This window comes from Ascaphus truei, chromosome 8, assembly GCF_040206685.1.
Source record: "Ascaphus truei isolate aAscTru1 chromosome 8, aAscTru1.hap1, whole genome shotgun sequence".
Classification (NCBI taxonomy): Eukaryota; Metazoa; Chordata; class Amphibia; order Anura; family Ascaphidae; genus Ascaphus; species Ascaphus truei.
The window spans coordinates 58887437-58914848 of NC_134490.1; the positions used below are offsets into that span (position 1 = coordinate 58887437).

Consider the following 27412-nt stretch of genomic DNA (forward strand, 5'->3'; position numbering starts at 1 on the left):
AATATTTAATTTCTTTTTGATGACTGCCGCCTCAAATTGAGGTCTTGGAATGTTCTCTCTCCCTGTCCATAGCAGGGATGGAAGACCCATTGGTTTGCTGAATATGTTCTCCAAGTTGACCCATCCATGGAGCATTGTTTTTGAATGCCAATATATAATTTGTTTGAGGTGTGCTGAGAGATAACTCCTAATGTCCGGGAATGTGAAGATTCTCCCGTTTCTAGATAACAAGCGATTCTTGTTTTTTTATTGTGCCAAATAAATGACATAATCCTGTTTTAGCTGTCTTTGATAGCTTTGAGTGGGATGGAATCGTTGGGGTCTGAAAATAATGCAACAACCTGGGTAGGATGTAAATTTGTAACTGCAATAAAACGCCCCAGCAAGTTATTCCAGGTTTTCATTTTTTTTTTTTAGTTTTGTCAAACAGATCTAGATAATTATGTTTGTAGAGTAACTGGTAGTCTTTGGTAACGAATATGCCCAAATACCAAGACTGGGGCCTGCACATTGGGAAGATATGTCACTAGGTTGGTAATGGTCAAGATTACATAATCAGCGAATAGTGACAATTTGTATGTTGTATCTCCTATCCTTATACCCTGTATGTTAGGACTTCTCCTAATTGTTGCTGCTAGTGATTCTGTTATAAGGGCAAACAAACAAGGGTGAAAGTGGGGAACCTTGTCTGGTTCCATTTTGGATTTTGATTTGGTTCATATCGTCCACCAGAGAGAATCGGGCTTAATCTGTTTGCAAGGATTCTGCTATATATCTTTAGGTCTGAGTTTAATAAAGATATCTGTCTATAGCTGCCGCAGAACATTGGGTTTTTACCTTCTTTGTGGATGATCACTATGTTTGCCTTTGCCATCTGTTCCGGAATCTGTTCTCCTCTCAAAACTATTAAAAAGCTCTATCAGAAACGAGGCTAACATCCTAAAATATTTTTTATAATATAAATATGGTCCTGGGGCTTTTTAAGGTTTTAAAGTTCATCCCCTAATTGTAGACCTGTCCTTTTAGCATTTAATCTCATAAGACCTTCCTTAGATAATTTGGTACGGTTACGGCTTCTTCAAGTATGTGTTCATTTGTTTTACACTGGCTGGTTTAGAGTCTGGGTCTGACAAGTCAAAGTCATAAATCTAAGAGTAGAAACTATGGAATTCCTTTGCTATAAAAGCGAGGTTGGGTTGTAGGTGACCTCGCTATTCTTTCATTTAATCGTCGAGACTTGAGTTCTAGACCTCAGGCCTCTGAGTTTGTTTTCCACAAGGTGGTCAGCTTTATTTCCTTTATCATACAGTAGTATGTTTGCCTAGTCCACTTAAGAATTTTTTCCATGTCCTAGTTGCAACCTACCAAATTCTTCTCTCGCTTGGGTTAAAATTTTATAGTCCCTGCTCATGTGTAATCTTCCGGGATGGCACCCGGAGGTGGGGGAAGACGACATGGAGTAAAATCAGAAGGCCCAGACAGTGTCTGGAGGCTGGGGAGGGAGTCACCCATTCGGCAAACAATTCTGCTGTCACTGATCTCCAGCTGGATGTAACACGCAATGGTAAATGTCGCAGAGGTCCTTATCGTATTTCATTCTGAACCATCCCGCTGCTCCTGACTCCCTTGGGGGCCAGGGGGCCTCATTACTTTCGGTGTCCTATGTGGTATCGTTTGTTCCATTATCCGCTTTATTGGTCCCAGGCTCAGTGTATTCAGGAAGGCATCGGCCAGGAAGCGCATTAAGGCCTGCCCTCCCTACCAGACAGAAGGGAAAAGCCCATCTGTACCTCACCTCCTTTTCACGTAGTAGGGTTGTGATGGGTGTAGGCCTCTTATTGAAATAGTGAGTCTAGAGAGGTCCTGAAAAATCTGTATAGTGGATTTTTCAAATTCAATAGTATATTTGTTTCTGCATCCATTGATTTATTCTTTCCTTTGTCCCATAGTGGTGCATTTTTACCACTATATCCTTGCTCTTCTTTGGGTCATCCAATCTTCAGCCCAGAGAGTGGTACACCTTGTTAATTTGTGTCGTGCTTCCTCATAATGATGGCTCAATGTGCGAATCGCCTTTTAAAATAAGGCTGGAGAGCCTCCGCTGTGATGACCTCTGGTACATTGTGAATGCGGAAGTTCTGCCTTCTCTCTATTCTCCAAATCATTTAAGTTGTCCCTCAGGACTCGTATCTCTTCTCCTATCCTAAGGGCCTCCTCATCTGTGCTCACATATCTGGAGTGACTCCTCCATCTTGTTCTCAAGTTCAGAGTTCCTTGTGGCCAACGAGGACAACTCAGTCTTAAAGTTAACTATTGCCTTATTTAATTCTGTTTTAAAGGAATTTGGGAATTATATTTGCATCTCTTTGAACAATTCCTTAAGAGCCTTTTGTGTAATCTGTGTGTTCCTCTCTCTCTCCAGATCCGAGTCAGCATGTGCGGGCCGTCGTGCCTCGGTGCAATCTTTCAGATCGCTTGGTGCTAAGGCGCCTTTTTATAGGGCTGAAGGAGCGGCTAAGTGAGTAAAGACACTGACTCTGGCACTGAGTTTGAAGCAGGAGAACCTGGTTCAATTCCAAAATTGAGCGGATGCTTGTGACCTTGGGCAAGTCACCTTATCTCCCTGTTCCTCAATCTCTAAAAAACATAGATTGTAAGCTCTGTGGGGCAGGGACTGTGTCTGCAAAATGTCTCTGTAAAGCACTACGTAAAAACTTGCAGCGCTATACAAGAACAAACAATTGTTATTAATTATTATGGAAAAAATGGGTAAGCTCCTGGGTTGAACTTTTCTTCCCTCTGGGGGCATATTTAAGTTTTCTCCTGTAGGTTAAGGGACTTTTAGACATATTTTGCAGTGTTTGGAGGGTTATTTTGAAGATATTATGCACAGTCAGTGCTGACCTTGCAGCGCCCATGCACCTCCACGTCACATGCAAGCCCCTTCTGTAGTAACTATTTTCTAGTGGAATAGTTGTTGTGGTCAGCAATCATCTAGTTGAGTACAACATTCTGGATCTTTGCATTCGTACTATGAATGACACAATGTACACTAAGCTATTTCATACATGGAACAATAATTTAAGCAAGCAGAATATAAAGTATGGCTATTACTGTTAACAGACCGCAGAAGATATTTTATTTGAGTAACAGAATAATCATTTATGAAGGCTTTGGACTAATCAGCCAGGCATTCTCTAGCTCCCATGAGTCTTTTTTGATTCCTTTTTGATCCTCCTATACAATCCTAATGAGATTTTTAATTGAACTTTATGGGTACCCTTTGAGGACCACAGACCTCACAATCAATCTCAAGTGCTGTAAACTATTTGAAGTTTTTCTTGCAAAAGGTGAGACACCCTCCATGTCCTTGGCATAATTTGAAGTAAAGATGTTGCATCCCTCAGCTGCTGCCGGCACCTTTTCCACCTTCTCATAAAGTTGAAGGTCATTGTATGAATTATGTGGAGCAATACAACTACAAAGGCAAACTTGTAGGCTGTGTATACCAGGAATTAAGCAGCACCCTGACAACACTTGACAGAAAATATGGATTTTAGCTATTTGGTACAAAACAGAGCACTCTTTTATTTTGTCCTTGCATTCAATTGTGGTAATAAGCAATGATGAATTTAGGTGTGCAATGAATGCAAACTACTGGATTATAAAGCACTCATATTTTAACCCTTTTTGAGCTTGACGGACCTGCAAGACATGAATTCTTATAAATATTACACTATATTTTAAGGACAGATCTTATTTGATCAAACATATAGTTAAAAGAGGCTGCTACTAATGTAACAATTTACTTAAACTCTAACCCATAAATATTCAATTTCACTTTAGTACCAGAGTAGTGTGATACAATACACTAACTAGGTTAATATCTTGTGAAATAAAAATATATGCACCACATTTTCCTTTTGAATCTTTTACATTTCAGTTTTACATGTGGAGCTTAAACCCAATAAAATAACATTGCTGCAATTTTGTTGCAGTCTCTGGTTTATCCTCGTTTTCACTCTCGCTCTTTCCCTCTTCTCAGCCTCTTGTCCATGTCAGGGCCAGGGCCAGCGCCCTTCTCTATATTGAGGAGATGTTCCTCTTCTATATGCCACTTTTCTATTAAACAGATTCCCTCACCTTCTCCCCTCTGTCCCCATTCTTTCACTGTCTCCATCTCAAACACTAAATATATCCTCTCTGTTTCTACTTAGAATTTTTTGAGAAAGAAAGAAATATAAAATACAATCACTGCAATACATTTCTGTGATATCTTGTATTTACGTAGCACAGTGTTGGCTGGGATCTGCACCGCCGGCCAAGGAGGTAAGTGCTTAAGCTTAACCCTTACCCTAAAACCCCATAAAAACCTAAAGTTAGCACCCTAACCACAAAAATCCTTGAAGTTAACCACCTAACCACTAAAACCCCTAAAACTGACCCATACCCTAAATGCTAAAACTTACTTTCTCCCAGAAGAAAAGGGTCCACCAGCAGCCAAATGCCAGCGGCCATTTGGTCGCGGCTAAAAGGCCACGGTCCAAATGTCCCATTCGGTTCCTAGGACCATTGGGTTCCCCGGCCATCTCCCTGTAATTTTCAGGTTCATTTGATCTCAGACGCGCTATTAGAGAGGGTTGGTGTTCCACAGAGTTTCACAATATAATTATAGGGTTCCTTAAACAAAAAAGGTTAAAAAAAACCACTGACGTAGCACTTCTACATGTCATGAACTTTACAAATATACCATACAATTACAATATAAATTACAGTTATACTTTGGAGGTGTTCATGGAGCCAACTCTGACTTTCTGGTCTGCATGACAGCCTTTAAAGATAGAGCAGTGAGGAACAATGATATCATGACCCATTTATAGGAGTTAATCAGAGGCAGAGAAGGACATCTACACAAGATCGAGTATAAATGGCTGAGGCTGGAAAAAGCCCTAAAATGTATCTAGACAAGTCCAATACCTTATCCATTATGCCATACCTCCTACCACAACCACCATCTTATTTTACCAGCAATTTCAATGTGACTTTACATTTTTTTTGTCATCTAATTTTCCTGTCTTTTTCCGTACTTTTTCTTCACCCCATTTTTTTCTCATGCTCCCTCTTTCAACTAAAGTACTCCTCTTCCTCTAAAACTTAATTTTACTCCTGTGTATCCTTTATTTTACTCTCTTTGGCTTGTTTTTTATATGACCGAGCAACACCTTTCAAATCATCACCTATCTTCTTGTGGTTTCTTTCTCTGCATGTCCATCTCTCGGACTACTTAGGGCTACATCCAGAAGTCTCGGGTAAGTCGGGGCTCATAAAGTGACGTTACTTAAAAAGGTCAGACTTTAAATTCCATGAGTTAACATCATATGCTCAAAGCCAATTGTATGCAAAATCTACACCTGAACTACATCTCATTAACATAAGTTTAACATCACATTATTGAAGCATAACATTGTGTTATCTTACAATAAGGTGATATTATGCAAGTCTTGGCATTGCTCCAGTACAGACTGAGAAAGAGGGCTTTTGCTGAAGTGGAGATGAGAGGAAAATAGCGCTATGTTATGAAAATGCTGCCTAACTAGGGCCACCCAGAAACAGCAAAAACCCTATTTCAGTGTTTGGATAGGCGTAACGCCAAATTTAGGTATAACTTAAAAAACGTAATGTTAAGTCCCTGCATTAATTAACTTAATGAGCTTAATGAACTTAATTGGTAATGCGATGTTATGATAACGCCTCATTTGCATGTCATTATCACTAATATCCATTATAGTTAACGCCATGTTCTTTACGGGAGAGAACATAGCTTAACGTTCTGTTATTGCGCTTTGAAGATACACTGTTAGTCTTCATGTGACATTAAGTTAGGTTAACGACACGTTAAGTCACTAAACAGAGCTTTGTGGATCTGAGTCTTCGTCTGTCTCTCACGGTTGCCTACACTTTTCCCTTGTACTTATTCTTTAATAGTCTGTGTTTCTCTCTCTCCTTGTTACTAGCTTGTTGTCACACAAGAATCCAGCATTAAATCGCTTGAGACATTAATATTAACATTATCACATAAATCAGTGGTTTACTATTCCTCTTGGTCACTCTCCCAAACCAAACCTCTGCTTCTCTCTCACTCTTGCTTTCTCTTAATCTCTCTTTCTTACTAGCTTTATCACTTAGATTGTAAGCTCTTTGGGGCAGGGACTCCTTGTTACTTTTATGTCTGGAGCGTCTATTCCTGCTATCTGTAATATTATGTGACATGTATTACTGCTGTGAAGAGCTATGTACATGCACGGCACTATACAAATAAAGATATACATACATACTGTACATCACACATGGTCATTTTCCACCTTCTCTCATTGTACCAACCTATATTTTTACTTACTTCTTCACTCTCTATTACAATATCCTATATTCTAATACAAATTTCCTCTCACAAACCCACTCTCAAGTGTTTCCACTCTGCATTTTTCTTAAATTCCTCCTCTCATTACCACTTTCACCCAAATACATTTCCTCTACTTGTGTTGCATGAAATGTTGGGGTGAAGATGATGTTGTTTTGCTGTCCATATCCTTTTGTGAGTGGATCAAATGTGGGTTGGACTACCATGACTCTTTTTTGGTCAAGGAACCCTATGCAATTCTGAGGAACCCCAATGCGCTCTAACAGCGAGTTTGGGATCAGATGCATTGTAAATTCTTCTGTAATTGGAGCAATTTTAAAATGACCTTAAAATTACAGGGAACCCTGGAGGGATGCCCGGGGAATCCTAGGGTTCCTAGGAAACCTGGTTGAAAAACACTGGATTAGAAGACAGCCGTCTAGGTCAACTAGAGTGTTACAAAAGATTCAGACAAATAATCTATAAAGTAGCAGCCACTTCAAAATGGCATTTAAAGCAGCAGGCCAAAATGCCGTTTTTGTTTCCCCTTTAATATGTGAACAAAAACTACACTTGCCTAGGCAAGAAAGGGACCCCTTTTGAACAAGTACTCGTGTGGTGATGAAAGTAAATGAATAAAATAACCTTTATTAATATATAGGGATAAACAAATGAAGGGATAGACACACAACACTATTAAAAAGAGTATTATACTAAATACCTCCCAGTCCTGTGTACCAGACTGGTTGCAATATGAGTATAAGGAACCTTGTAATAACTGGCACATGCAAAATAGATGGATAGCTTGTGCCTCAGTGTGGTATGTATGTTGGAACCAATCTCGTGTCTGTCAATGATGTACCGGACAGACACCTGTATATATGACCACAACTGATTGAGTTGTTACTCTAAGAGAGTACACGGTGAAGTTAGTAGTGAGTGATCAGTGCACAGTGTCTCAAACTCACATGCTAAATATTTCCAAAGGTTGGTATACCTAGAAATTGTACTCAAATCTTAAGGGTAAACAAAATAAATAAAATAAAAAAGGTCCTTGAAGGCGACGCAGGGTAATAAAAATGAACACTAAAGCTACTGTGTAGCTAGGGAAAAAAGGCTTCAAACTGGGAGCCTTAGACACCCTATTGGGTTGAGTATATACAAGGTCTCCCGTAAGGCACGCTAACAGTGTCTAATTAATGCCATAGAATGCCTAAGCCTATGTGGAAGCAGTGAAACCAATGTATAATACAAGATAAACTGTAAGCTGCTTCTCAGGTTCCTCCGTGGGAATAGCACAATTGGTACAGTAGAGGTAAGCAGGTATCTTTATATATTGCTAATGTGTCAGCAGGTGTTTAAAACGATACCCAAAAACCAGTTAGTAACAGTGACCTATGTATAAGGTATGTATATATTAGTAGTACCACCCAGGTTACTCAAGAAAGTGGACACAGTTCAAAGGGTATCAGGCAATCAAACTTATCAGTTGACCTGACTATATATACTATTCCACGTTTAGTGTGATGGGAATCTATACAGGTCGCTGGGTATATACTGTACATTTGTGTAGTGTGGGTGCAGCGATAATGGTCTCCAATACACTCAACCATGTATAAATACCAAGATAGATAGTACCTGAGTGAAAGAGACCAGAATGCGTTATAAACACTGCATCAATCGGATTATATCTACAGAGATTCCACCCGGCGTGGTGTATTCATGAACACCACAGAACATTAGCTAGCTGGGTGGAGAGAGATATATCTCATATAGCAGCAAGCCTCGATATAGCTCAGCCCAGTGAAGGCTGCCTCGGGGCTACGCTAGGCGCCACCGCACTGACACATGTGCTGACGTCACAGAGGAGCGCCCACCACCGACGGCTGTTTCGCATCGCACTGACGCTTTCTCAAGGTGGCCCCGCCTCTACGGTAGCCGAACGTTTAAATAGGCAAGCGTTGCCTTGGCAACAGTGGCGCTAAGGTAAGTATATGTGTTGGTAATAAAACATGTGTTTGTGTTGCTATTTATTTATGTAAAAGTAATGGCTGGCTTCCTGATGAAACCTGAGTCAATTCAGGACAGTGAGGCAGTAAATAGAGAATTGCCAAGACGGGTAAGCGAGTGATTATATGCAATAAACACTAAAAGGTGGAATGAACGTTTAAACCATCAGGGGTTAATATGTAGTTTACAGATATATAAATAAATCTATAAACGAATGCCATCCAAGAGGCTAATGGTGTTAGGGAGCAAAGAGATAGTACCTAGCTGTTAGATGTGCCAGTACATACTACTAAAATATGGAGTGGATACAGTGTAGGCTATGGTGTGTAAAGGGTATTACAGGCCAAATGCTGGAGCCAAAGTCAATACCACACTTACACCCCATAAGTATAAAACCCGGCCATATGAGTACATGTGGTCTTATCATGATGTCAAAAGTGGCATAGGATATAAAAAATATTCTAACCAATAAATGGGGCAAACATAAATCCCTCATTTAGACCCTGCGGATACAGCGTTCCTAGGGAATAAATCCACTTCACCTCTTTTTTAAGGAGTTCTCTGTCCCAATCACCCCTTCTGATTGTTTCTGAGAGTTGGTATATGCCCTTAAAACGTAAGTTGGAAATATCACCTCCATGTGCAGTGTTAACGTGTTTGGCAAGTGGGGTGTCAGTTTTATTGCGTATGGTCCCTATGTGTTCTAGGACCCTATGTCTCAGCTGCCGCCACATAGGCTTAGGCATTCTATGGCATTAATTAGACACTGTTAGCGTGCCTTGCGGGAGACCTTGTACACTGGCGACACACTTTATTCGAGCTCGGCTAGTCCCACGAATTCGGGTATACCCGGGTGTATTGAGGTTTGTGACTGTTTTCTGCCCGAGTGCATTGAGGTATTTTCCAAGCAGGGATTGAAGCATTTTATTCCTGCTGGCTGCAATACTGCACAGTATATATATATATACTGCATTACAATTCATGAATTTATGCCATTTGGTAGACACGCGAAGCATTGCAGCCTATTAAATCCTAATCATTATCATTTAACAGATCAGCCGCCCGTCAGCCAGGCATGAACCCAGGTTGGGAAGGCAAATGCAACGGGGCTTGTCAGAGGTGAGGAGCGGCGCATTCCAGGTATCTGCCAGGTACATACCGGGTATTTGCTCGAATAAAGTGTGTCGGTGCAGTATATACTCAACCCAATAGGGTGTCTAAGGCTCCCAGTTTGAAGCCTTTTTTCCCTAGCTACACAGTAGCTTTAGTGTTCATTTTTATTACTCTGCGTCACCTTCAAGGCCCTTTTTTATTTTATTTATTTTGTTTACCCTTAAGATTTGAGTACAATTTCTAGGTATACCAACCTTTGGAAATATTTAGCATGTGAGTTTGAGACACTGTGCACTGATCACTCACTACTAACTTCACCGTGTACTCTCTTAGAGTAACAACTCAATCAGTTGTGGTCATACAGTATATACAGGTGTCTGTCCGGTACATCATTGACAGACACGAGATTGGTTCCAACATACATACCACACTGAGGCACAAGCTATCCATCTATTTTGCATGTGCCAGTTATTACAAGGTTCCTTATACTCATATTGCAACCAGTCTGGTACACAGGACTGGGAGGTATTTAGTTTAATACTCTTTTTAATAGTGTTGTGTGTCTATCCCTTCATTTGTTTATCCCTATATATTAATAAAGGTTATTTTATTCATTTACTTTCATCACCACACGAGTGCTTGTTCAAAAGAGGTCATTTTCTTGCCTAGGCAAGTGTAGTTTTTGTTCCCAGATTTCTATACCCCTGGCACCGTCTCTTAGACAGTAGCTTGAGCTTACCTCCCCACTCCCCCCTCCCCATTAATTGACCCTTTAATATGTGCATCAATGCAAACCACACAATGATAAGTAATTAGCCAAGTTGCCGATCGATCCGTTCTCCTGTGATGAATTGGCGAAGATTCGGCTCAGGGGCTCACTAAATGGCTGTCAGTGCAGCAGAAGAGGACCAAAGATGCAAAGTTCTGTGGGGAAGATCATGTGACCAGGCAGTCACTAGATACAGTTGGTGCACTGCTAGAGAGGACAGGGCTCAAAAAGGGTGTGCCAGAGCATGTTTCAGAAGAGGAAGGGGATGTGACTTTGTAAATGGTTGCTATAGAAACACAAAAGATGCTTACATTATAATACATTACAAATGTCATTCAGAATTGTTTTTTTAAATGCTATAAGTATTTTCTCATAGTAAAAAACTGATTTATTAAAAAAAAACACGTAGGATATTGCTTGGTTGGCAGTTTTAAAGCTAAATCCCTACGATGCAGTCGAGCTCACAAATAATCCTTAAAATAAAAATGTTTTCAACCACTGCATTAAAAAAATGGAGTAAAAATATTCATGACTTTTTAACAAAAGTGCCACAGATGTTATGAATGTTTTCTACATAAACTAACAAAATGTTGAAATTGTGTAATTTCATATCTCAATAATTATTTGGACAAATGAGATCCAGTGTTTCTTAAAAAAAAAAAAAAAAAACATTTAAAGGGGCAATCCATGCAATATCCTACATGTGTGTTTAAAAAAAATATCAGTCCTGTAGTATTAGATAATGCTTACCACATTTTTAGAGTTTATTTAACTCTTAATGCCATTTTTAATGAGTTTTAATATACTGAGCATCCTTTTATTTCTGTTGCAGATTTTAACCCACCTCGCCAGCAGTGCAAGATCTTTGCAACACATTCCTGTTTGTGATAATTTGTTGCCAATATTCCCAGCAGCTTGAGCTGCAAACTGTAACAATAGATAATGTTACCATAGTAATATAAGAATACATTGTAGCTGCTGAGTTACACTGAATGAAGGATTGATTTAAACTGAAAGGCAGCCATTTAGTGAACCCTGGGAAGCAGGATCTTTGCTGATCGATTACATGAGAATTAATCGATCGACAGCTTAGGTAATTAGTTTTCAATAAAGGTAATCAAAAGGCTGCATATATTAAAACAAAATATATATATATTTTTTAAAGTTCCGCTTGGACTGCTTCTTTAAGAGCAATTATGACTTCAGATGCAAAGTATAGATTACTCATGGGAATAGCTGTACCCACGAACCTGAGCTAGAAGATAGAAGTAATACTGAAGATAGAAGTTATACTGCGTCTATATATTTAGTACATTGTCACCATCATAGGCCCGGAACATCTCAGAAATAAAATAATCTTACCAGTTAAAGAATAAAAAAAAGTAAATTGTCAAAAGTACAAGTGTTTAAGAGCATACTGTATACACAAGAGGAAAGGTTATAGAAATATAACTTCACAACATTGTGCTGTGAAGCTCAGAAAAAAATAGAAAGAAAGGGACTGACCATTTTTGATTTGACCTACTTTTCCTTAGAAATGTGCAATTTTGGGGTTCTAAATAAAAAAAATATTGATAATGACTCATGCAGTCATATTACAACCACTGCATATTTATAGAAATGGCAGAAAATGGTATTTTGGTGCATTGCACTAGTGCAGATTTGACTATGAGACAGGTTAGTACCTTCTATTGTTAGAAGATATCATTCAGTGGTGACCAACTCAAGTCTTCAAGACCCCCCCAACAGGTCAGGTTTAAGGAATATCCTAGCTTCAGCACAGGTGACTCAATCAGTGTAACAGTCTCAGACTGAGCCATCTGTGCTGAAGCAGGGAGATCCTGAAAACCTGACCTGTTGGTAAGTCTTGAAGAATGGAGTTGGCCACTCCTAGTATAGATTATTACAACACAATCTAATGCAAACCTACAGGAGACAATTCTCTCTGAATAACAATGCAGGTTAGTGCAAAAAGGAGGTGTAATTGCCATCTCCTGGAAATGTACCCAACTTTGCCCTGAGGCTGCAGTGGAGGAGCTGCATTCAAACTAGCGGTTACAGCAGGTTGTGCTGTGAACAGATCTGCTCTTGTGTTAGCAGGAAGCAAAGTAGCGCAGTAAAGCTATAGCAATTTGTTTTTTAAGCGAAGGTTTCTGAGTGTAAAGATGGCGAGCTGGTTATGGTCAATCTTATTTCAGTTATTTTCTATCCCTCGGTGGTAGTATAAAAAATTTGTGTTCGCTAATATAATGCCACAGTTTGATTATATTACAGACTTCAGTGCTGCTTTAGGGGGAAAAGGGCTTCCTGCGCGTTACCATACTTACAGCTTGCAGTGGGAAGTCGCTAACACTATAAAACAGAAATGTTTTATTTATACAGTAATAATATTGCATTCCGAGAGTCTTAAAGGTGCATTCTCATTTAAATGTGCAAGCCGCAGGTCCCAATTTAACCCATTAACTGCCAGTGGGGTAGACAACATTTGTTTGAACACAGTGCTGCTGTAGAGAGATGGCTATTTCTCTAGGGTGTTTTCAGGGGTGTAGAAAAGGGCTGTCATTTTCTTGTTTGTAATATTTGGGATGCCTGTAATTAAATGGGAATTACACAATCTCCTGTCTCTTCCACCCACTCCCCCTCCCAAAAAAAAATGGAACTTGGAGGTATTTTCTTGCAAATATCCATTTCCTACTTGAAGATTTATCTGTACAGCAAATACAACTATCACTTGTGAGCACATTCACATGTTTCAGATAGGTTTGCCTTTCCCCAATATTTCTTAGCATACAGTGCTCCCACTGCAGCCAGGGATTCTGGGAAATGATATGCAAATGAGCTCACAGTGTCACCTTTATCAAGATTTATAGAAAATTCTCTAGTACTGTAGTTCTCTATTCTGGAGAAATATTGATGTCTGAAGGCGTGGCTCAGTGATAAAGGCATGGACTCGGATAGCACCTATAGTGAGCCTGGTTCAAATCCCGGTGTCATCTCCTTGTGATTGACCCCTTGGGCAAGTCACTTTCTCTCCCTCCGAAAACACAGATTGCAAGCTCATCTGGGCTGGAACGGTGTCTGTAGAAATCCCATGTACGTAGGGTTGCCAGGTGTCTTCTCTAAAACCAATGGACACAATGGTGAAAGGTGAGACACACACACGTGCGCTCTGCTCCATGCTGTTTCCTCCTCTCCCTGGCCCCACCCTCACTCCTACCACCTCCACCTGATTGGCTGCTGCTGGGTAATGCCACCATTCAGGATGGAGAGAACTGAACAGCCCTGCTCTCTCCCAAGCTGGTGCAGGTCACTATGTTCAGACAGGTAATACACATACATGTCCATTACTATCTCTATTTTATTACTGGACAGTGGCCAAATACAGGACAGTCTGTTCAATACTGGACACCTGGCAACCCTACATTTGCAATGCTGCTCACCGCGCACTGTATTGTAATTGTGAAGCTCTTTGAGTCCCATTGGGAGAGAAGCGCTATATGAAAAAAGTTATTATTATTATTGTTATATCAAATAAAAAATATTCCCTACTCTTAACCCCTTTGCTGCCAGAAACACAAAGCCCCCCGGGCAGTGAAAGGATTTACCAATTTGATGACTCAATTGCTGCCATTTTCTTTTCTACACTAGTGGGAAGCCCCCAACAAAGACCGCAAATGTATATTTGGTGATATTTTCTTTTTGGTGTTTACAGTTACTACGCCTACATTTGAATAGAAAAGCTACAGAGCGCAACTTATTTCATGCCACAAATGTTAAAGATGGTGCGTTTGAGGTTATATTGCGGAGTGCTGTGTTTACGACAATTCCAACATGTGCTGGAACTAGACCCTTAATTGTAATCCTTTGTTATAGCCCATGCACTTTCCATATAGGAACATATGCATGGCTCTCTTGTACAGTACAACAACCATGGCAGGTCTCCAAAGTCTATATCCTTCTCCACCGGAATGTACCCACTGGACTTACATTTTCCCACTCTGGTTATGTGGGTCAGCTCAATGCCAAAATTCCTCTGTGAGTCACAAATGTAAAATGGACATTGTATCCATTAGGTAGCCTTATGTTGCCACCCATGTGTGGCCAAGTTTGCTTTTGTTGAGAAATCAGTCTCAGGCTGCAAAGTTTTGAAACGTGTGAGTGAAATCTGTCAACAATTAAAAATAATTGAGTAGGAATGTGGTTTGGGCATTGGGGGTGCGGGGGGGTAAAGACATAATGCAGACACAGAAAAATAAATAATAAAAATAAGCGAGTCAACCCAGCTGCAAAGTGGTTAATGTCATTGTGATTCTACTATTTTAATTGAAATCTATCAACATTAAGAAAATCGATAATAAAACAACTAATTTGCTTTCTAACTAAACCTACTGTTGCTTTTTAAGATATCACTGCATACATAATTTTATCTTGGTTTTGGCAAGTATATTTTATACAGTAGAAAATACATTTTATATGTTAAGTTTAACGGTTTCAGTGCTGGCGACGCCATTGATATGTTAAAGTGTCTCCTCTAGCGCTGTAGGGTGTTACCTGTAAAATTTCACGTTCAAACGACAGTAAGAAAGGAATATTGGGGTAATAAAGCACTGGGACATATGCCATTTTCTTGCTCACGAACAATACATTGCAATCTTTATTTATTTTTCATGGGGCACATTGATAACTGAAAAAAGAATGCTGTCGTAATTCCAATGAGGCAGCAATCAGGGCAGAGTGATAAAACAGCTCTTAGAAAATGGAGCAAAGTTAAATGTAGTCCTTGTTTATCCTACCTCAACCTTTAAAGTATCTTACAACTATTATTATTATTATCATCATCATTTATTTACAAAGCGCTAACATATTCCACAGAGCAGTACATTAGGGGAGCAGTAGTTACATGAATGGAAGGCCCTACAAAATAAGAAGAAATTAATGCAAACCTATACTATTGGCATTGAGGACACTGCATGTAGAATCTTATAGGGAATAAGGGGTACAGTTGAAACAAAGTGGCTGCTCATTGTAAGACAGAGTATGTCTCCAGATGTAGTTTGGAAGTATGGATGTCAGGGGGTGTCAGATAGGCCTCATAAAAAAATGTGCTTTTTCAGGGCGCGCCTGTTGGTGCCTGGTAGGAAATTCCAGAGATAGGGTGCAGCACAGGAGGAGTCTTGTAGGTGGGATTGAGAGGACCTCGACAGAAAGTTACAATGGAGAGGAGACACCAGAGAAGGAAAAACTAAAGGATAGGTTAGCTAGGTAGACCATGAACCAGGAGAGGGCCATGTCATGGCGGCCAATAGAGTGGAGACTATGCTGGAGAAGGGGGTAAATAACAGCGTCAAATGCACCAGAGAGATCAAGGAGAATAAAGATAACTAACCCTGAGACTTTGCTGTGAGTAAGTCATTGGCCACTCCTGTTAGTGTTCTCAGTGGAGTGATGAAGGTCAAAGCCAGACTGCATAAAGTCAAGCAGATAGTTGGAGGAGAGCGTGAATCATGCAGTTAGTTGTATACAAGCCGCTCAAGTAGCCAGGAGGAAAAGGAAAGAAGAGAGATAGGAGAGAGGTTGGGTCAAGAGAGGGTTTCCTTAGATTAGGTGTAATGAGTGCATGTTTCAAGGCAGATAGGAATGCCAGTGCCAGTGGTGAAAGAAAAGTTGAAGATGCGAGTTAAGGTGGGAATTTCATGAAGCAGAGAAGGAGCATACAAGATGTGAAAGATTAGGGTAAAGCATGCAGGTTGTAGGAGTAGAGGATGAACGTGGAGACCTCCTCCTCCAAAGTCGCAGGCGGAAATGAGCTCAGGATGGATTTAGGTGTGCAGAGGGAGGTAGGTCTTGTGTGTGGAGCCTTATCTGATGAGATGTCATGTCTATCTTATCTTTGAAGTAGGTGGCAAAGTTTTTGGCCATGAAGGGGGGGGGGGGGGTGATGGTGTAATTTACTATACATCTGTGTAATAAAAGAAAAGTGAAGGCAGATTGTAGGAAAACGCATGGAAAAGGATCTGGCATCTTACCGGATTGCTTCTCATCGCTCCCCCCACAGCTCTCGCGGCTTTTTCATTGCCCGCGATTTCCGCTAATTCCTTGTACGAGACCGTTTCTCCAATTTTCACTTTGTTCAACAAAGCCAACAGCACCCTTTTGGTAAATGAATCTGAGGAACAAACGGTGATCAGCTGAACAATTATGTTTTGTCAATACATACATATTAGTGTTATGCTAAATTAGCCATTACAGTTCATATTGTTATAATGTTGGTATTTAAATAGAAACCTTTCAATTCTAGTTCACATTTATACACCAGAAGCCTTCATTCTATCTCCTTAGTGTTGATGGCTGCTTGGTAAAAGGGGACAAAGGAATAATTGGGGTTAAGGACTTACACGGATACTAAGCTAATGTCGTTTGTACCAATCCTGCGTTGAGTCTTCGTAACTAACTTGATTAAGACTGAACATTTTTTTTTCTTCCATCTGAACAGCGGCATAACTGTGGCTAAAATACATTCAGCTTCTTACTGCAATTACCATAAAGCTGACAAACGTTTAATACATAAAATCGACACAGCACAAGTCAGACATATTGCATCCATTGTGCAACCGTTGTACTCCTGAGCCCCGGATAAATGACCCACAACATTTAATTATTAGAAATATTTACAGTTTCAAAAACGAGTGGCATTGGGGCATAAAGTTACCAGGCAATTAGTGTCCTAAGATCTGAGCTTATGCCGTTGCAAATACAAAGCCAACTTTTTGGCGATTATAGGCCTTCTTTCATAAAGATTCCTGAAATACCTTATTCATATTTTATAATTGCATTTTATTGCATTGTGGAAGACTGGGGAAGATAAATAAAGAATGTATACATTTGACACAAGTATTTTTCAGCATTCTCATGTATTCATTCCCACTGTTAAATTAACAGGAGGTAAAAATTTTAGCTTATTAACAACAAACCATTATGTACATTTTTTATTTATTTAGAATAGTTGGATAATTGCTTTATAGAGTTACTAAAGGACAAACCAGTGTGTGAAGGGGCGATAAAAGACTGTTATCAGAATATAATGGGTTAACTATGGCAGAAAAAGCAAATGAGATCATACAAGATGCTAGAACAGGGGTGGGCAACTCTGGTCCTCAAGGGCCACCATCAGGTCATGTTTAAAGGATATCTCTGCTTCAGCACAGGTGGCTCAATCAGTGGCACAGGTGCCAGGGGGAGGGCGACCATCACAAGTGAGAGGATTTCTTCCTAATGACCTAATTATCTCAATGGGTAAGGTGACAGCGGAGAAATTCACTGGACAGGGGCTCCAAATGGAGGGGGAAGGAGGCCGCAGCACCGCCGCGGGTGCAATATGCAGAGGGACAGCAGTACTCGTGGTAGGTCCGAACAGGGAGTTTTCCACCTTTTTTTTGGTTGGGGAACCCCAGAATTCGATTGTGAAATTCCGGGGAACCCCAACACTCACCCCCGTCTCTCGTCCCCCGTCTTCCCCCCCCTCCCGTCGACCCAGTCTCTCTCCCCCCACTCTCTGCCTTACACTCCCTATTCCCCCCCCCACACACACACACACACACACACACACTCCCATTTACATACACACACCTCTGCGAGAGCCCATGCGAGCGCCCAATCCTGTCTCCTTCCTGTCAGCACCCGCCCAATCCTCTCTCCCTCATGTCAGCCGCACAGACCTGAGCAGGCAGGGAGAGGAAGTACAGCAGTGACCCCGGTCACCCCGGCTGCTGGGTCACTGCTATGTGAGGGTGTCGCTGCGCTGCCGGGCTTGGGACAGCATGGGAGAGTTGTCCCGGCTCTTCCCCCCTGGCAGCCATGGAACCCCTGAGGTGCAACCCCAGTTGAAAACCACTGAGGCTGGAGGCAGTCAGCCGCGCCATCCTCCACCCCCCCAGGAGAGGCCTTACCTCCCATACACACAGGGCCACCGACAGGTATCATGGGGCCCAGGACTAGCGTTCAAACCGTGGCCCCCCCAAGTGTTGGCGGCCTTGCGAGCCCACGCCGTTCACACCCTCGTGAACCACCTCCTCTATTTTCCACTCAACGTGCATTTCTCTCACTCTCTCCCATCCCCTCATCTCCTTCTTTCACCCCCTCTCTCCACTATCACTCCCCTCCCCCCAGCAACAACAGTGGAAAGAGGCGCCTACTGCAGCGGGGGAGGAAATCAGGGGCCTGGCAACCAGACCCGAACACAAGATGTCAGGTTCAATTTCGGCACATGCTGGCCGCAGTCTCTGGGCCAGGAACAACTGCCACGGGATGGATGTCGGGAGGAAGAAGGGAAAAAGGAGGACGACGACGTCGTGACGTCAAGTAGCGTCCTGTTGTCATGGCATTGCGGCGTCATTTGAAGCCGCTCGGCCATTTTGACGGGAGCTGAAGGGGGAAACATCACAAGAATGCCGGGAGACGCTCCACACGCCGATGCACCCACCGCCGGTAAGAAACTCGCCTGCGGGCCAAATGTGCATGCCCGCGGCGACTGGGTGAGTGCATTTGTCGAGCCCTGTATATATGTATTATGTTGCTACATACTTTTTTCCAATAAATTAATTTTATAAACTCTTGTGTTTCTCTCTGACAAGTTCATCGCTGGTATTAGTCCTGGTCTCCCGTGACAGTGAGCACTCATCTTCATCTACTTATACTGTATTTTTTTCAGTGTGAAATGAATGTCCTAAAGGAATAACAGCCAATCAGTGGGGTCTGGTGACTATCTGGTTGTATGGAGTAATAAATATTTAAAGACAATTTAATTTTGTAGTATTTTGTAGGAGCTTTGAAATGATACCTACACTAAATCTCCTCTATCCTCTATTCTGTTTTATGCCGTTACTCAGGGGTGTGCAAAATTTTAAAGTTGCGCCCCTCCTGCCTCTTACCTGCTCTCTGGCATCTCATCTCTGCGGCGTCATGTGAAGTCACATTGTCATGGAAGCAAGTCGTCACGGCGTCAAGTGACGTCGCATTCCCATGGCAATGCGTTGCCATTTGACCTCTCTACCATATTACTTGACCTCTCTGCAGCATTTGACACTGTGGACCACCCTTTTCTCCTTCACATTCTCCATACTATTGGTATTCGTAACAAAGCTCTATCCTGGATCTTGTCATATCTCTCCCATCGTACATTCAGTGTCTCTTCTGATAACACCTCCTCCTCCTTTATCGATCTCCCTCTGGGGGTACCCCAGGGCGCTGCCCTGGCACCTCTTCTCTTTTCTCTGTACACACTTTCTCTAGGTGACCTAATCACATCTCTTGGGTTTAAAAATCACCTCTATGCTGACGACACACAAATTTACTTTTCATCCCTTAACCTTACTCCTGCTGTACAGACCAAAGTTTCTGAATGTCTTTCTGTGATATCAGTCTGGACGGCCCTCCGCCGACTTAAACTTAACATGGCAAAAACAGAGCTCCTCATACTTACTCTGAAACCTGGCCCTACGACCTCCTTCCACATTACTGTTGAAAGTACTATCATTCACCCAGTAGCCCAAGCACGCTGCCTAGGGGTCACACTCGACTCCTCTCTCACATTCTTCTCTCACATTCAAAACGTTTCTAAAACCTATCATTTTTCCTCCGCAATATTACAAAGATACGCCCTTTCCTCCGCTAAATCTCTGACTCAGGCCCTCATTCTCTCCCGTCTCGATTACTGTAACCTCCTGCTGTCCGGCCTTCCTGCCTCTCACCTGTCTCCCCTACACTCAATCCTAAACGCTGCTGCCAGAATCACTCTACTCTTTCGTAAATCTGTCTCAGCGTCTCCCATGATGAAATCCCTCTCCTGGCTTCCTATCAAATCCTGCATCTCGCACTCACTTCTCCTCCTCACTTTTAAAGCTTTACACTCTTCTGCCCCTCCCTACATCTCAGCCCTAATTTCTCGTTATGCACCATCCCGACTGCTCAAGCATGCCTTCTTTCTACGCCCTTTGTATCTAAAGCCCTCTCCCTCCTTAAACCTTTCTCACTGACTGCCCCACAACTCTGGAATACCCTTTCCCTCAATACCCGACTAGCACCCTCTCTATCCACCTTTAAGACCCACCTTAAGGCACACTTGCTTAAAGAAGCATATGAGTAGTACCGTGCTAATACTAGACACATGATACATAACGCTTGGCCCCCTGCAGACTCACTTACCAGAACTCCCTCCTACTGTGTCTGTACATTATTCCTACCTACCAATTAGATTGTAAGCTCTTCGGAGCAGGGACTCCTTTTCCCAAATGTTACTTTTATGTCTGAAGCACTTATTCCCATGATCTGTTATTTGTATTATTTGTTATTTATATGATTGTCACGTGTATTACTACTGTGAAGCGCTACAGTATGTACATTAAGAGCGCTATATAAAAAAGACATACATACATACATTTGATGCCGTGTTGTCATGGTGACGTGTCATCAGGAGAATCCAGAAAGAAGATAGATGCCCCGTGCTCTCCCCCAGCAATCAATTTAAATGTTGTGAGGAAGAGCGCAGGACGCGGTGCCCCTCTTACAAAATTTCCCACCCCCCAGTTTGTACACCCAGTGGTGTAGCTAGATAAGCTCAGGCCCTCGGGCAAACATTTTTTCAGGGCCCCATTATTATTAATACGGATGGCAATTTTTTTCTCCCTGCCCCATCCTTTCCTTGATCCTCTCTCTCATCATCCCTCCTCTTCTCTCCCCCTCATCACCATCATCAGCTCTCTCTGCATCATCATCAGATCTCCCCATCCTCATCACCTCTCCCCTTCATCATCATTATCTCTCTCCATCATCATCATAATATCTCCCCGTAATCATCATCAGATCTCCCCCTCATCATCATAATATCTCCCCGTAATCATCATCAGATCTCCCCCTCATCATCATAATATCTCCCCGTAATCATCATCATCATCATCATCAGCATCAGATCTCCCCCTCATCAGATCTCCCTCTCCCTCTCCTCCATGCCTACCTGTGGTAATGGAGACAGGCGGGGGGAGATGGTATGTGGTGGCGGGTCCCCAGTGTTAAATGATAAGCCGGTAGAAGTATCAGCACTTGAGGCAGAGCAGGACGGCACGAGGTGAAGAGTGCGCTCCTCCCCTGCTCTGCCTGTGTAACAAGTGCTGATTCTTCTACCGGCTTATCCATTAATGCCAAGTGCCCGTCGCCATGTACCATCTCCCCCCACCTGTCTCTACAGAGGGGGGAGAGCAGGCCCGGGCTATAGCTACACCCCTGTGTGCACCCCTGCCATAGATCACACAAATGTCTTATGTGATTTTAACTTTTGTGGAGTGTATAAAATGGCTTTTATTTCCTCTCTCTGATATATTAATATATTTGCTCACTTCTGTGAGTGTCTGATATAATTCATTAAACATTCTTTCTGGGATATATATCTGCCTATATGTCCCCTTTGTGGTGAACTTCTGAAGTGCCCTACTGAGTTGTAGGAACAGAAAATGAGGCAACACTCCACTGGAGTTGTGTGAATAATAGTGCTGGTTTATTGCAGCATCGACCCTTTGGCCCTGCTTTGGACCTTTATCAAGACCTTTAACTTGATAAAGGTACAAATATTTAAAAGAGCCAACAATATTATTCACACAAGTCCAGTGGATTGTCGCCTCATTTTCTGTTCCTGACTGTGATCTTAATTCAATTTGAAAGACTGTCACAGGTGTGGCAGCACTTGAAGAAACGGCGTGCTCCTATGTCCTATTTATTTCTTACTACAGTTGTATACATATTATAGCTAACCAATGGATATTATATTAAAGACTGTAAATGAATACTCTGTATACAATATGTTATCTCAGCTATAGCCAAGTTCTAATTCTGATTCTACCTGTAGCTATCAATAAAAAAAGATCCCTCTCTTGGACATATCCCAAGTTAATTTAGATAGAAAATATTAGTTTAGCCATTTATCTAAAGATTTAGTGTTGGATAATTTTGCATCCTTTCCCAAATACACTAAGCAAATTCTCTCATTCTGTGCTTAAACAAAACAACTTTATTTCATAAAGCGTTTTTCTCCCAATAGGACACAAAGCGCTTCACAATTACATATACTGTAATGTGCGGTACACAGCACATAGGATTGTTTCAGACACAGTACCTGCGCAGATGAGCTTACAATCTATGTTTTTGGTGCCTGAGGCACAGGGAGATAAAGTGACTTCCCCAAGTTCACAGGGAGCGGACACTGGGAATTGAACCAGGCTCGCTTGCTTCACACTCAATGCGATTGTTTTACAGAGTCAGTGTGTTTAAAGTACATTATGTCCCATACTGAGAAATAGTTCAATTTTCTTCATGGTACAAAACTGTAGTTGCTTCACCAGACCTGTACTAATGATTGCGCATAATAAAGAGAAACAAACATTTCACTATGCAAATCTCAGGCCATATCTTCTGCAACTAAAACACAATCATCTACTACAAAAAAAACATCTACTGTAAATACAAATGCATGTATATTTATATCTACACCCACATAGTGGTCAGTCTAATTAGGGGTATGCATTATCACTACGTTTTTTCAATACCACTTCTTATGTAGAATCTTACAATTCCATTAAAACATAGGTACAGTATAGGAAGCCTCTTCCTTATGTTTACAGTATAAACATTGTTTATCCTTTTCTAAAATAAGTGTTGAACACATATATACATTTTTTAAATTAGGATACAAGGAGATGACACTGGGAATTGAACCAGGCTTCCCTGCTTCACACTCAGTGTAATTGTTCTCAGTCAGTCCTGTACATTGTAGATCAGCGGTGTCCAATACGCTCGCTTCCTTAGTGTGTGTATTGGGGCAGGGAAGATAAGTGGGGTGTGGGAGTAAGAAATGGGTGAGTGTGGGAGAGAGAGGTGGGGTGTGGGGGAGAGAGAGAGGTGGCGGAGATTGAGAGAGGTGGGGGAGATTGAGAGAGGTGGGGGTGTGGGTGAGAGAGGTGGGTGAGTGAGGGAGAGAGAGAGGTGGGTGAGTGAGGGAGAGAGAGAGGTGGGGGTGTGGGGGAGAGAGAGAGGTGGGGGTGTGAGGGAGAGAGAGGTGGGGATGTGGGAGAGAGAGAGGTGGGGGTGTGGGGGAGAGAGAGGTGGGGGTGTGGGGGAGAGGGAGAGGGGGGAGAGGTGGGAATGTGGGGAGCGGGAGGTGGGTGAGTGGGGGAGAGAGAGAGAGAGAGGTGGGTGAGTGGAGGAGAGAGAGGTGGGGATGAGAGAGGTGGTGATGTGGGTGAGAGAGGGAGGGGTGTGAGGGAGATTGGTGGAGGGTGTGGGAGAGAGAGAGAGAGGTGTCCAATACGCTCGCTTCCTTAGTGTGTGTATTGGGTCAGGGAAGATAGGTGGGGTGTGGGAGTAAGAAATGGGCGAGTGGGGGAGAGAGAGGTGTGGGTGTGGGAGAGAGAGGTGGGGTGTGGGGGAGAGAGAGAGGTGGGGGAGATTGAGAGAGGTGGGGGAGATTGAGAGAGGTGGGTGAGTGAGGGAGAGAGGGAGGTGGGTGAGTGAGGGAGAGAGAGAGAGGTGGGGGTGTGGGGGAGAGAGAGGTGGGGATGTGGGAGAGAGAGAGGTGGGGGTGTGGGGGATAGAGAGGTGGGGGTGTGGGGGAGAAAGATGTGGGGGAGAGAGATGTGGGGGAGAGTGAGAGGGGGGAGAGGTGGGAATGTGGGGAGAGGTGGGAATGTGGGGAGAGGGAGGTGGGTGAGTGGGGGGAGAGAGAGAGAGAGAGAGAGAGAGAGAGAGAGAGAGAGAGAGAGAGAGAGAGAGAGAGAGAGAGAGAGGTGGGTGAGTGGGGATGAGAGAGGTGGTGATGTGGGTGAGAGAGGTGGGGGTGTGAGGGAGATTGGTGGGGGGGGGTGGCGGAGAGAGAGAGAGGTGGGTGAGTGGGGAAAAGAGTGGTGGGGGTGTGGGGGAAAGAGAGGTGGGGGTGTGGGGGAGAGAGGTGGGAGTGTGAGGGAGAGGTGGGAGTGTGGATGAGAGGGAGAGGTGGGGGTGTGAGGGAGAGGTGCGTGTGTGGGGGAGAGGGAGGGTTGGGGGTGTGAGAGGGGGGGATGTAAGAGCGAGAGGTAGTGGGTGTGAGGGAGTGGGTGTAAGAGAGAGGTAGGGTCTCGCAAGGCCGCCGACACGGAGGGGGGGGGGGGGGCAGTGGAAACTCAAGTTCTAGGCCCCCGGGAAAGCTGTCTGCGGCCCTAGGCACAAGTGCAACGCGGCAGGCGGCGCAACTCGCGAGTGCGACTCTATTGGGACTGACACGAGAATGTGGAAACAATGGAAAGACGACAACAACAAGTGTGGCTACAGTAGCTCTGAATTCCTATTGGACACCCCTGGGGTAGATGTTAAGCCATTGGCATAACATTGTCAGAAAATGTAACTGTTGCACTCCTAGCAAAGTTACTTTCAAGTTTGCCCTGGAAGAAGAGGGTGCACCGTGACATGACAGTTACATTAGAAAAAATAATAATTCTACACTGCAGGGAATGATAATCACTGTTAAAAAAAAAATGTTTAGGTCTTTAATATTATAACATTAAGCAAATTAACCATAAGCATAATCCAGGTAATACCAGAAGGTCAGCAAAGAAATTAACTTTTTTGTTCATTAATTTACATGGATTAGCAGAGGGCAAAAAGATAGCAAATCTGCTCTAGTTTTTTTTATGATATAATTTCAAACCGTACACCATTTGTGGCAGTAGGTTGACTTTGGGGTTAATCACACTGATTTGTCCTTTTAATTGCTTTCTATTCAAAGAAAATTCATTAGATAATGTTCTCTTCAAAATTCATGAATCAATTTAACTGAAGAAACCACATTAACAGCTTTGGGTTCATTAGCACGAACATTTGTGTTACTCACTGATTGCTGGGAGAGTTTCCTTAGGCAAACATATTTTGTTTACTGTGATTCCTATTCCAAAAAAAAAATATATGGTTTATTTGAAATTAAATGGTCACTTTCCATACATCTTACCTAAATTAGCAGGATCCTTGAGTTTTAAGATGATTAGGAGAAAATTCTAACTGTTGTCGTAAAAAAAAAAAAATCTTATGTGTTGTTTTTTTTAATGCAATATAAAAAAGTAATTGAACACAGCCGGGAACGGGCTCCAAATTTCTTTCTGTCTTTTCCTCATTTTTTTTTTGTAGGGGGACTGAAAAGGGAGGTAGGACACAGCAGGGTAGTTGGAATTAGACTTCAGCAAACCTGTAAGAATAAAATGAGAAGTCTGTGGAAACTTAACTGGAGCATGGAACAGTTACAGGAAACAGGGGACTGGTTCCAAAAACAGCATTCTAGACTAAGAGTATTACTGCGAACAGAAAGTAGTGTCCAAGTCGTTGAATCTTATTTACATACCAAAAAGGACACATTTAAAAACTATACAGCTCAAGGAAAGAACGTTATTGAATATGGACAGGGCTGAAGAAAATGTGGGTCTTGCAGAATGAAATCCCGTGCTGTAAAAAGCAAATACATTTCAGATATATTATATTGTTAGGTGTCAGGTATGTGTTTTTATAGATCATTAAAGCAGCAATTCTACATTCTGCCCCCTCACCCCCTTTTTTTGTCTTATTTTAATATGTAATGCATGGGACAAAGTATAATCCTACATTCTTACCTACGCTGTCAATCACTTGGTGCTCCTGTTATAAATCTGTAACAATTCTGATTGTGTACCTAACTAAATGGCCGCCTTTCAGTTTCAATAAATTCTTCAGTCAGTGTAAATCAGCAACTACAATGTATCTGGATATACAAAGGTAACATTGACTATTGTTACAGTTTACAGCTCAAACTGCTGGGAATATTGGCAACAAATTATCATAAACAGGAAAGTGTTACAAAGATCTTCCACTGCTTGGGAGGTGTGCATAAACCTAATATAGAAATCAAAGGAGGCTCAGTATAGTAACTCTTTAAAAAATGTCATTAAGAGTTGAAACAGATTTATTTATTTTTTAAAACCCATAAGATTTCACATGTTTTGCTGCTTCAAAAGTCACATTACAACTCACACTGAAACTTTGAACCAAGTTCCCGGATATGTGAGACGGATGCTGCTTGATATACATTCCCAATCTTTTTAGATAGAGAAAATAGGGTTGGGATAAAGTGACCCAGATGCAATCCCAGTGTTCACAGGAATCGGGGTACTCCGTATCGCAACTCATATAAAATAAATAAATAAAAATACCGCCTCACGTCTCAGGCAGGTCTGCAGCCTGCCTTTCCCCATTATCTCTTAGCATAGAATGCTTCCACTGCAGCCAGGGATTCTGGGTAATGACATGCAAATGAGCACACCGTGTCACCTTTTACTTCATGTCCATTTTAACCTGGCCCCTATAAGCTTTTCCCTGCCGTATTACACAGCCTTTTCAGCACAGGGTTAAATAAGTGCTCTTATTTACAAACTCACAGCAGTCTATCTACTATGAAAGGGAATTTTATTGAGAGCAACTGGAGTTCTTCCTTTGATACATCTGGTGCAATTCATCTGCACTGGTTCTGTCCCAGATCTGCAGCCGGGAGACGTCAGTAAAGAAAAAACCTCCTATGCTCCCATTGACTTTTTTGGTTTATGTACCTGCAGTTCACTCTCTTAAATAAATCTCTCTCTTTCTGCTTTTATAGTGTATATATATACTATATATATATATATATATATATATATATATATATATATATATATATATATATATATATATATATCATAGAAATGTTTGTAAAATACAGAATATAGATTTAAATAAAAAAATTAAATGGGCACATTATTGCTATATTTTAAACCCACTTCGACCACTGCAATATCCCTCTTTTCCCATAGTTTGGTGGGTAGAAGATATGCAGGGCCTTGTACCATGTACATACGGTCAGTTACTAGCGTACAACTTCAATCATTTTCTCTCTCTCAATTCTACTGATATAACAACTGTGCATACCAAGCACAATCAATTATGAGAAGGAGCGGCTCAGTGAGTAAGCACTGGCTCTGAGAACAAGGACACCGAGTGTGAGGCAGGGGAACCTGGTCCAATTCCTGGTGTCTGCTCCTTGTGACCTTGGGCAA

At 42.1% G+C, this 27412-nt stretch overlaps 1 protein-coding gene across 9 annotated transcripts in view; it reads right to left on the reverse strand.

Annotated features, from left to right (window-relative positions):
* The window catches only part of MGMT (O-6-methylguanine-DNA methyltransferase), a 416384-nt gene that overhangs the window by 18156 nt on the left and 370816 nt on the right, over positions 1–27412 (reverse strand). For 8 of the 9 annotated variants that reach the window (XM_075612234.1, XM_075612239.1, XM_075612238.1 and 5 more), the window contains 2 exons: positions 25195–25245; positions 16316–16455 (listed from right to left, as the gene is read on the reverse strand). In XM_075612234.1, the coding sequence (XP_075468349.1) occupies positions 16316–16455; positions 25195–25245 (191 nt within the window). The remainder of the gene's footprint in view (positions 1–16315; positions 16456–25194; positions 25246–27412) is intronic. The other variant, XM_075612235.1, reaches the window with a different exon arrangement.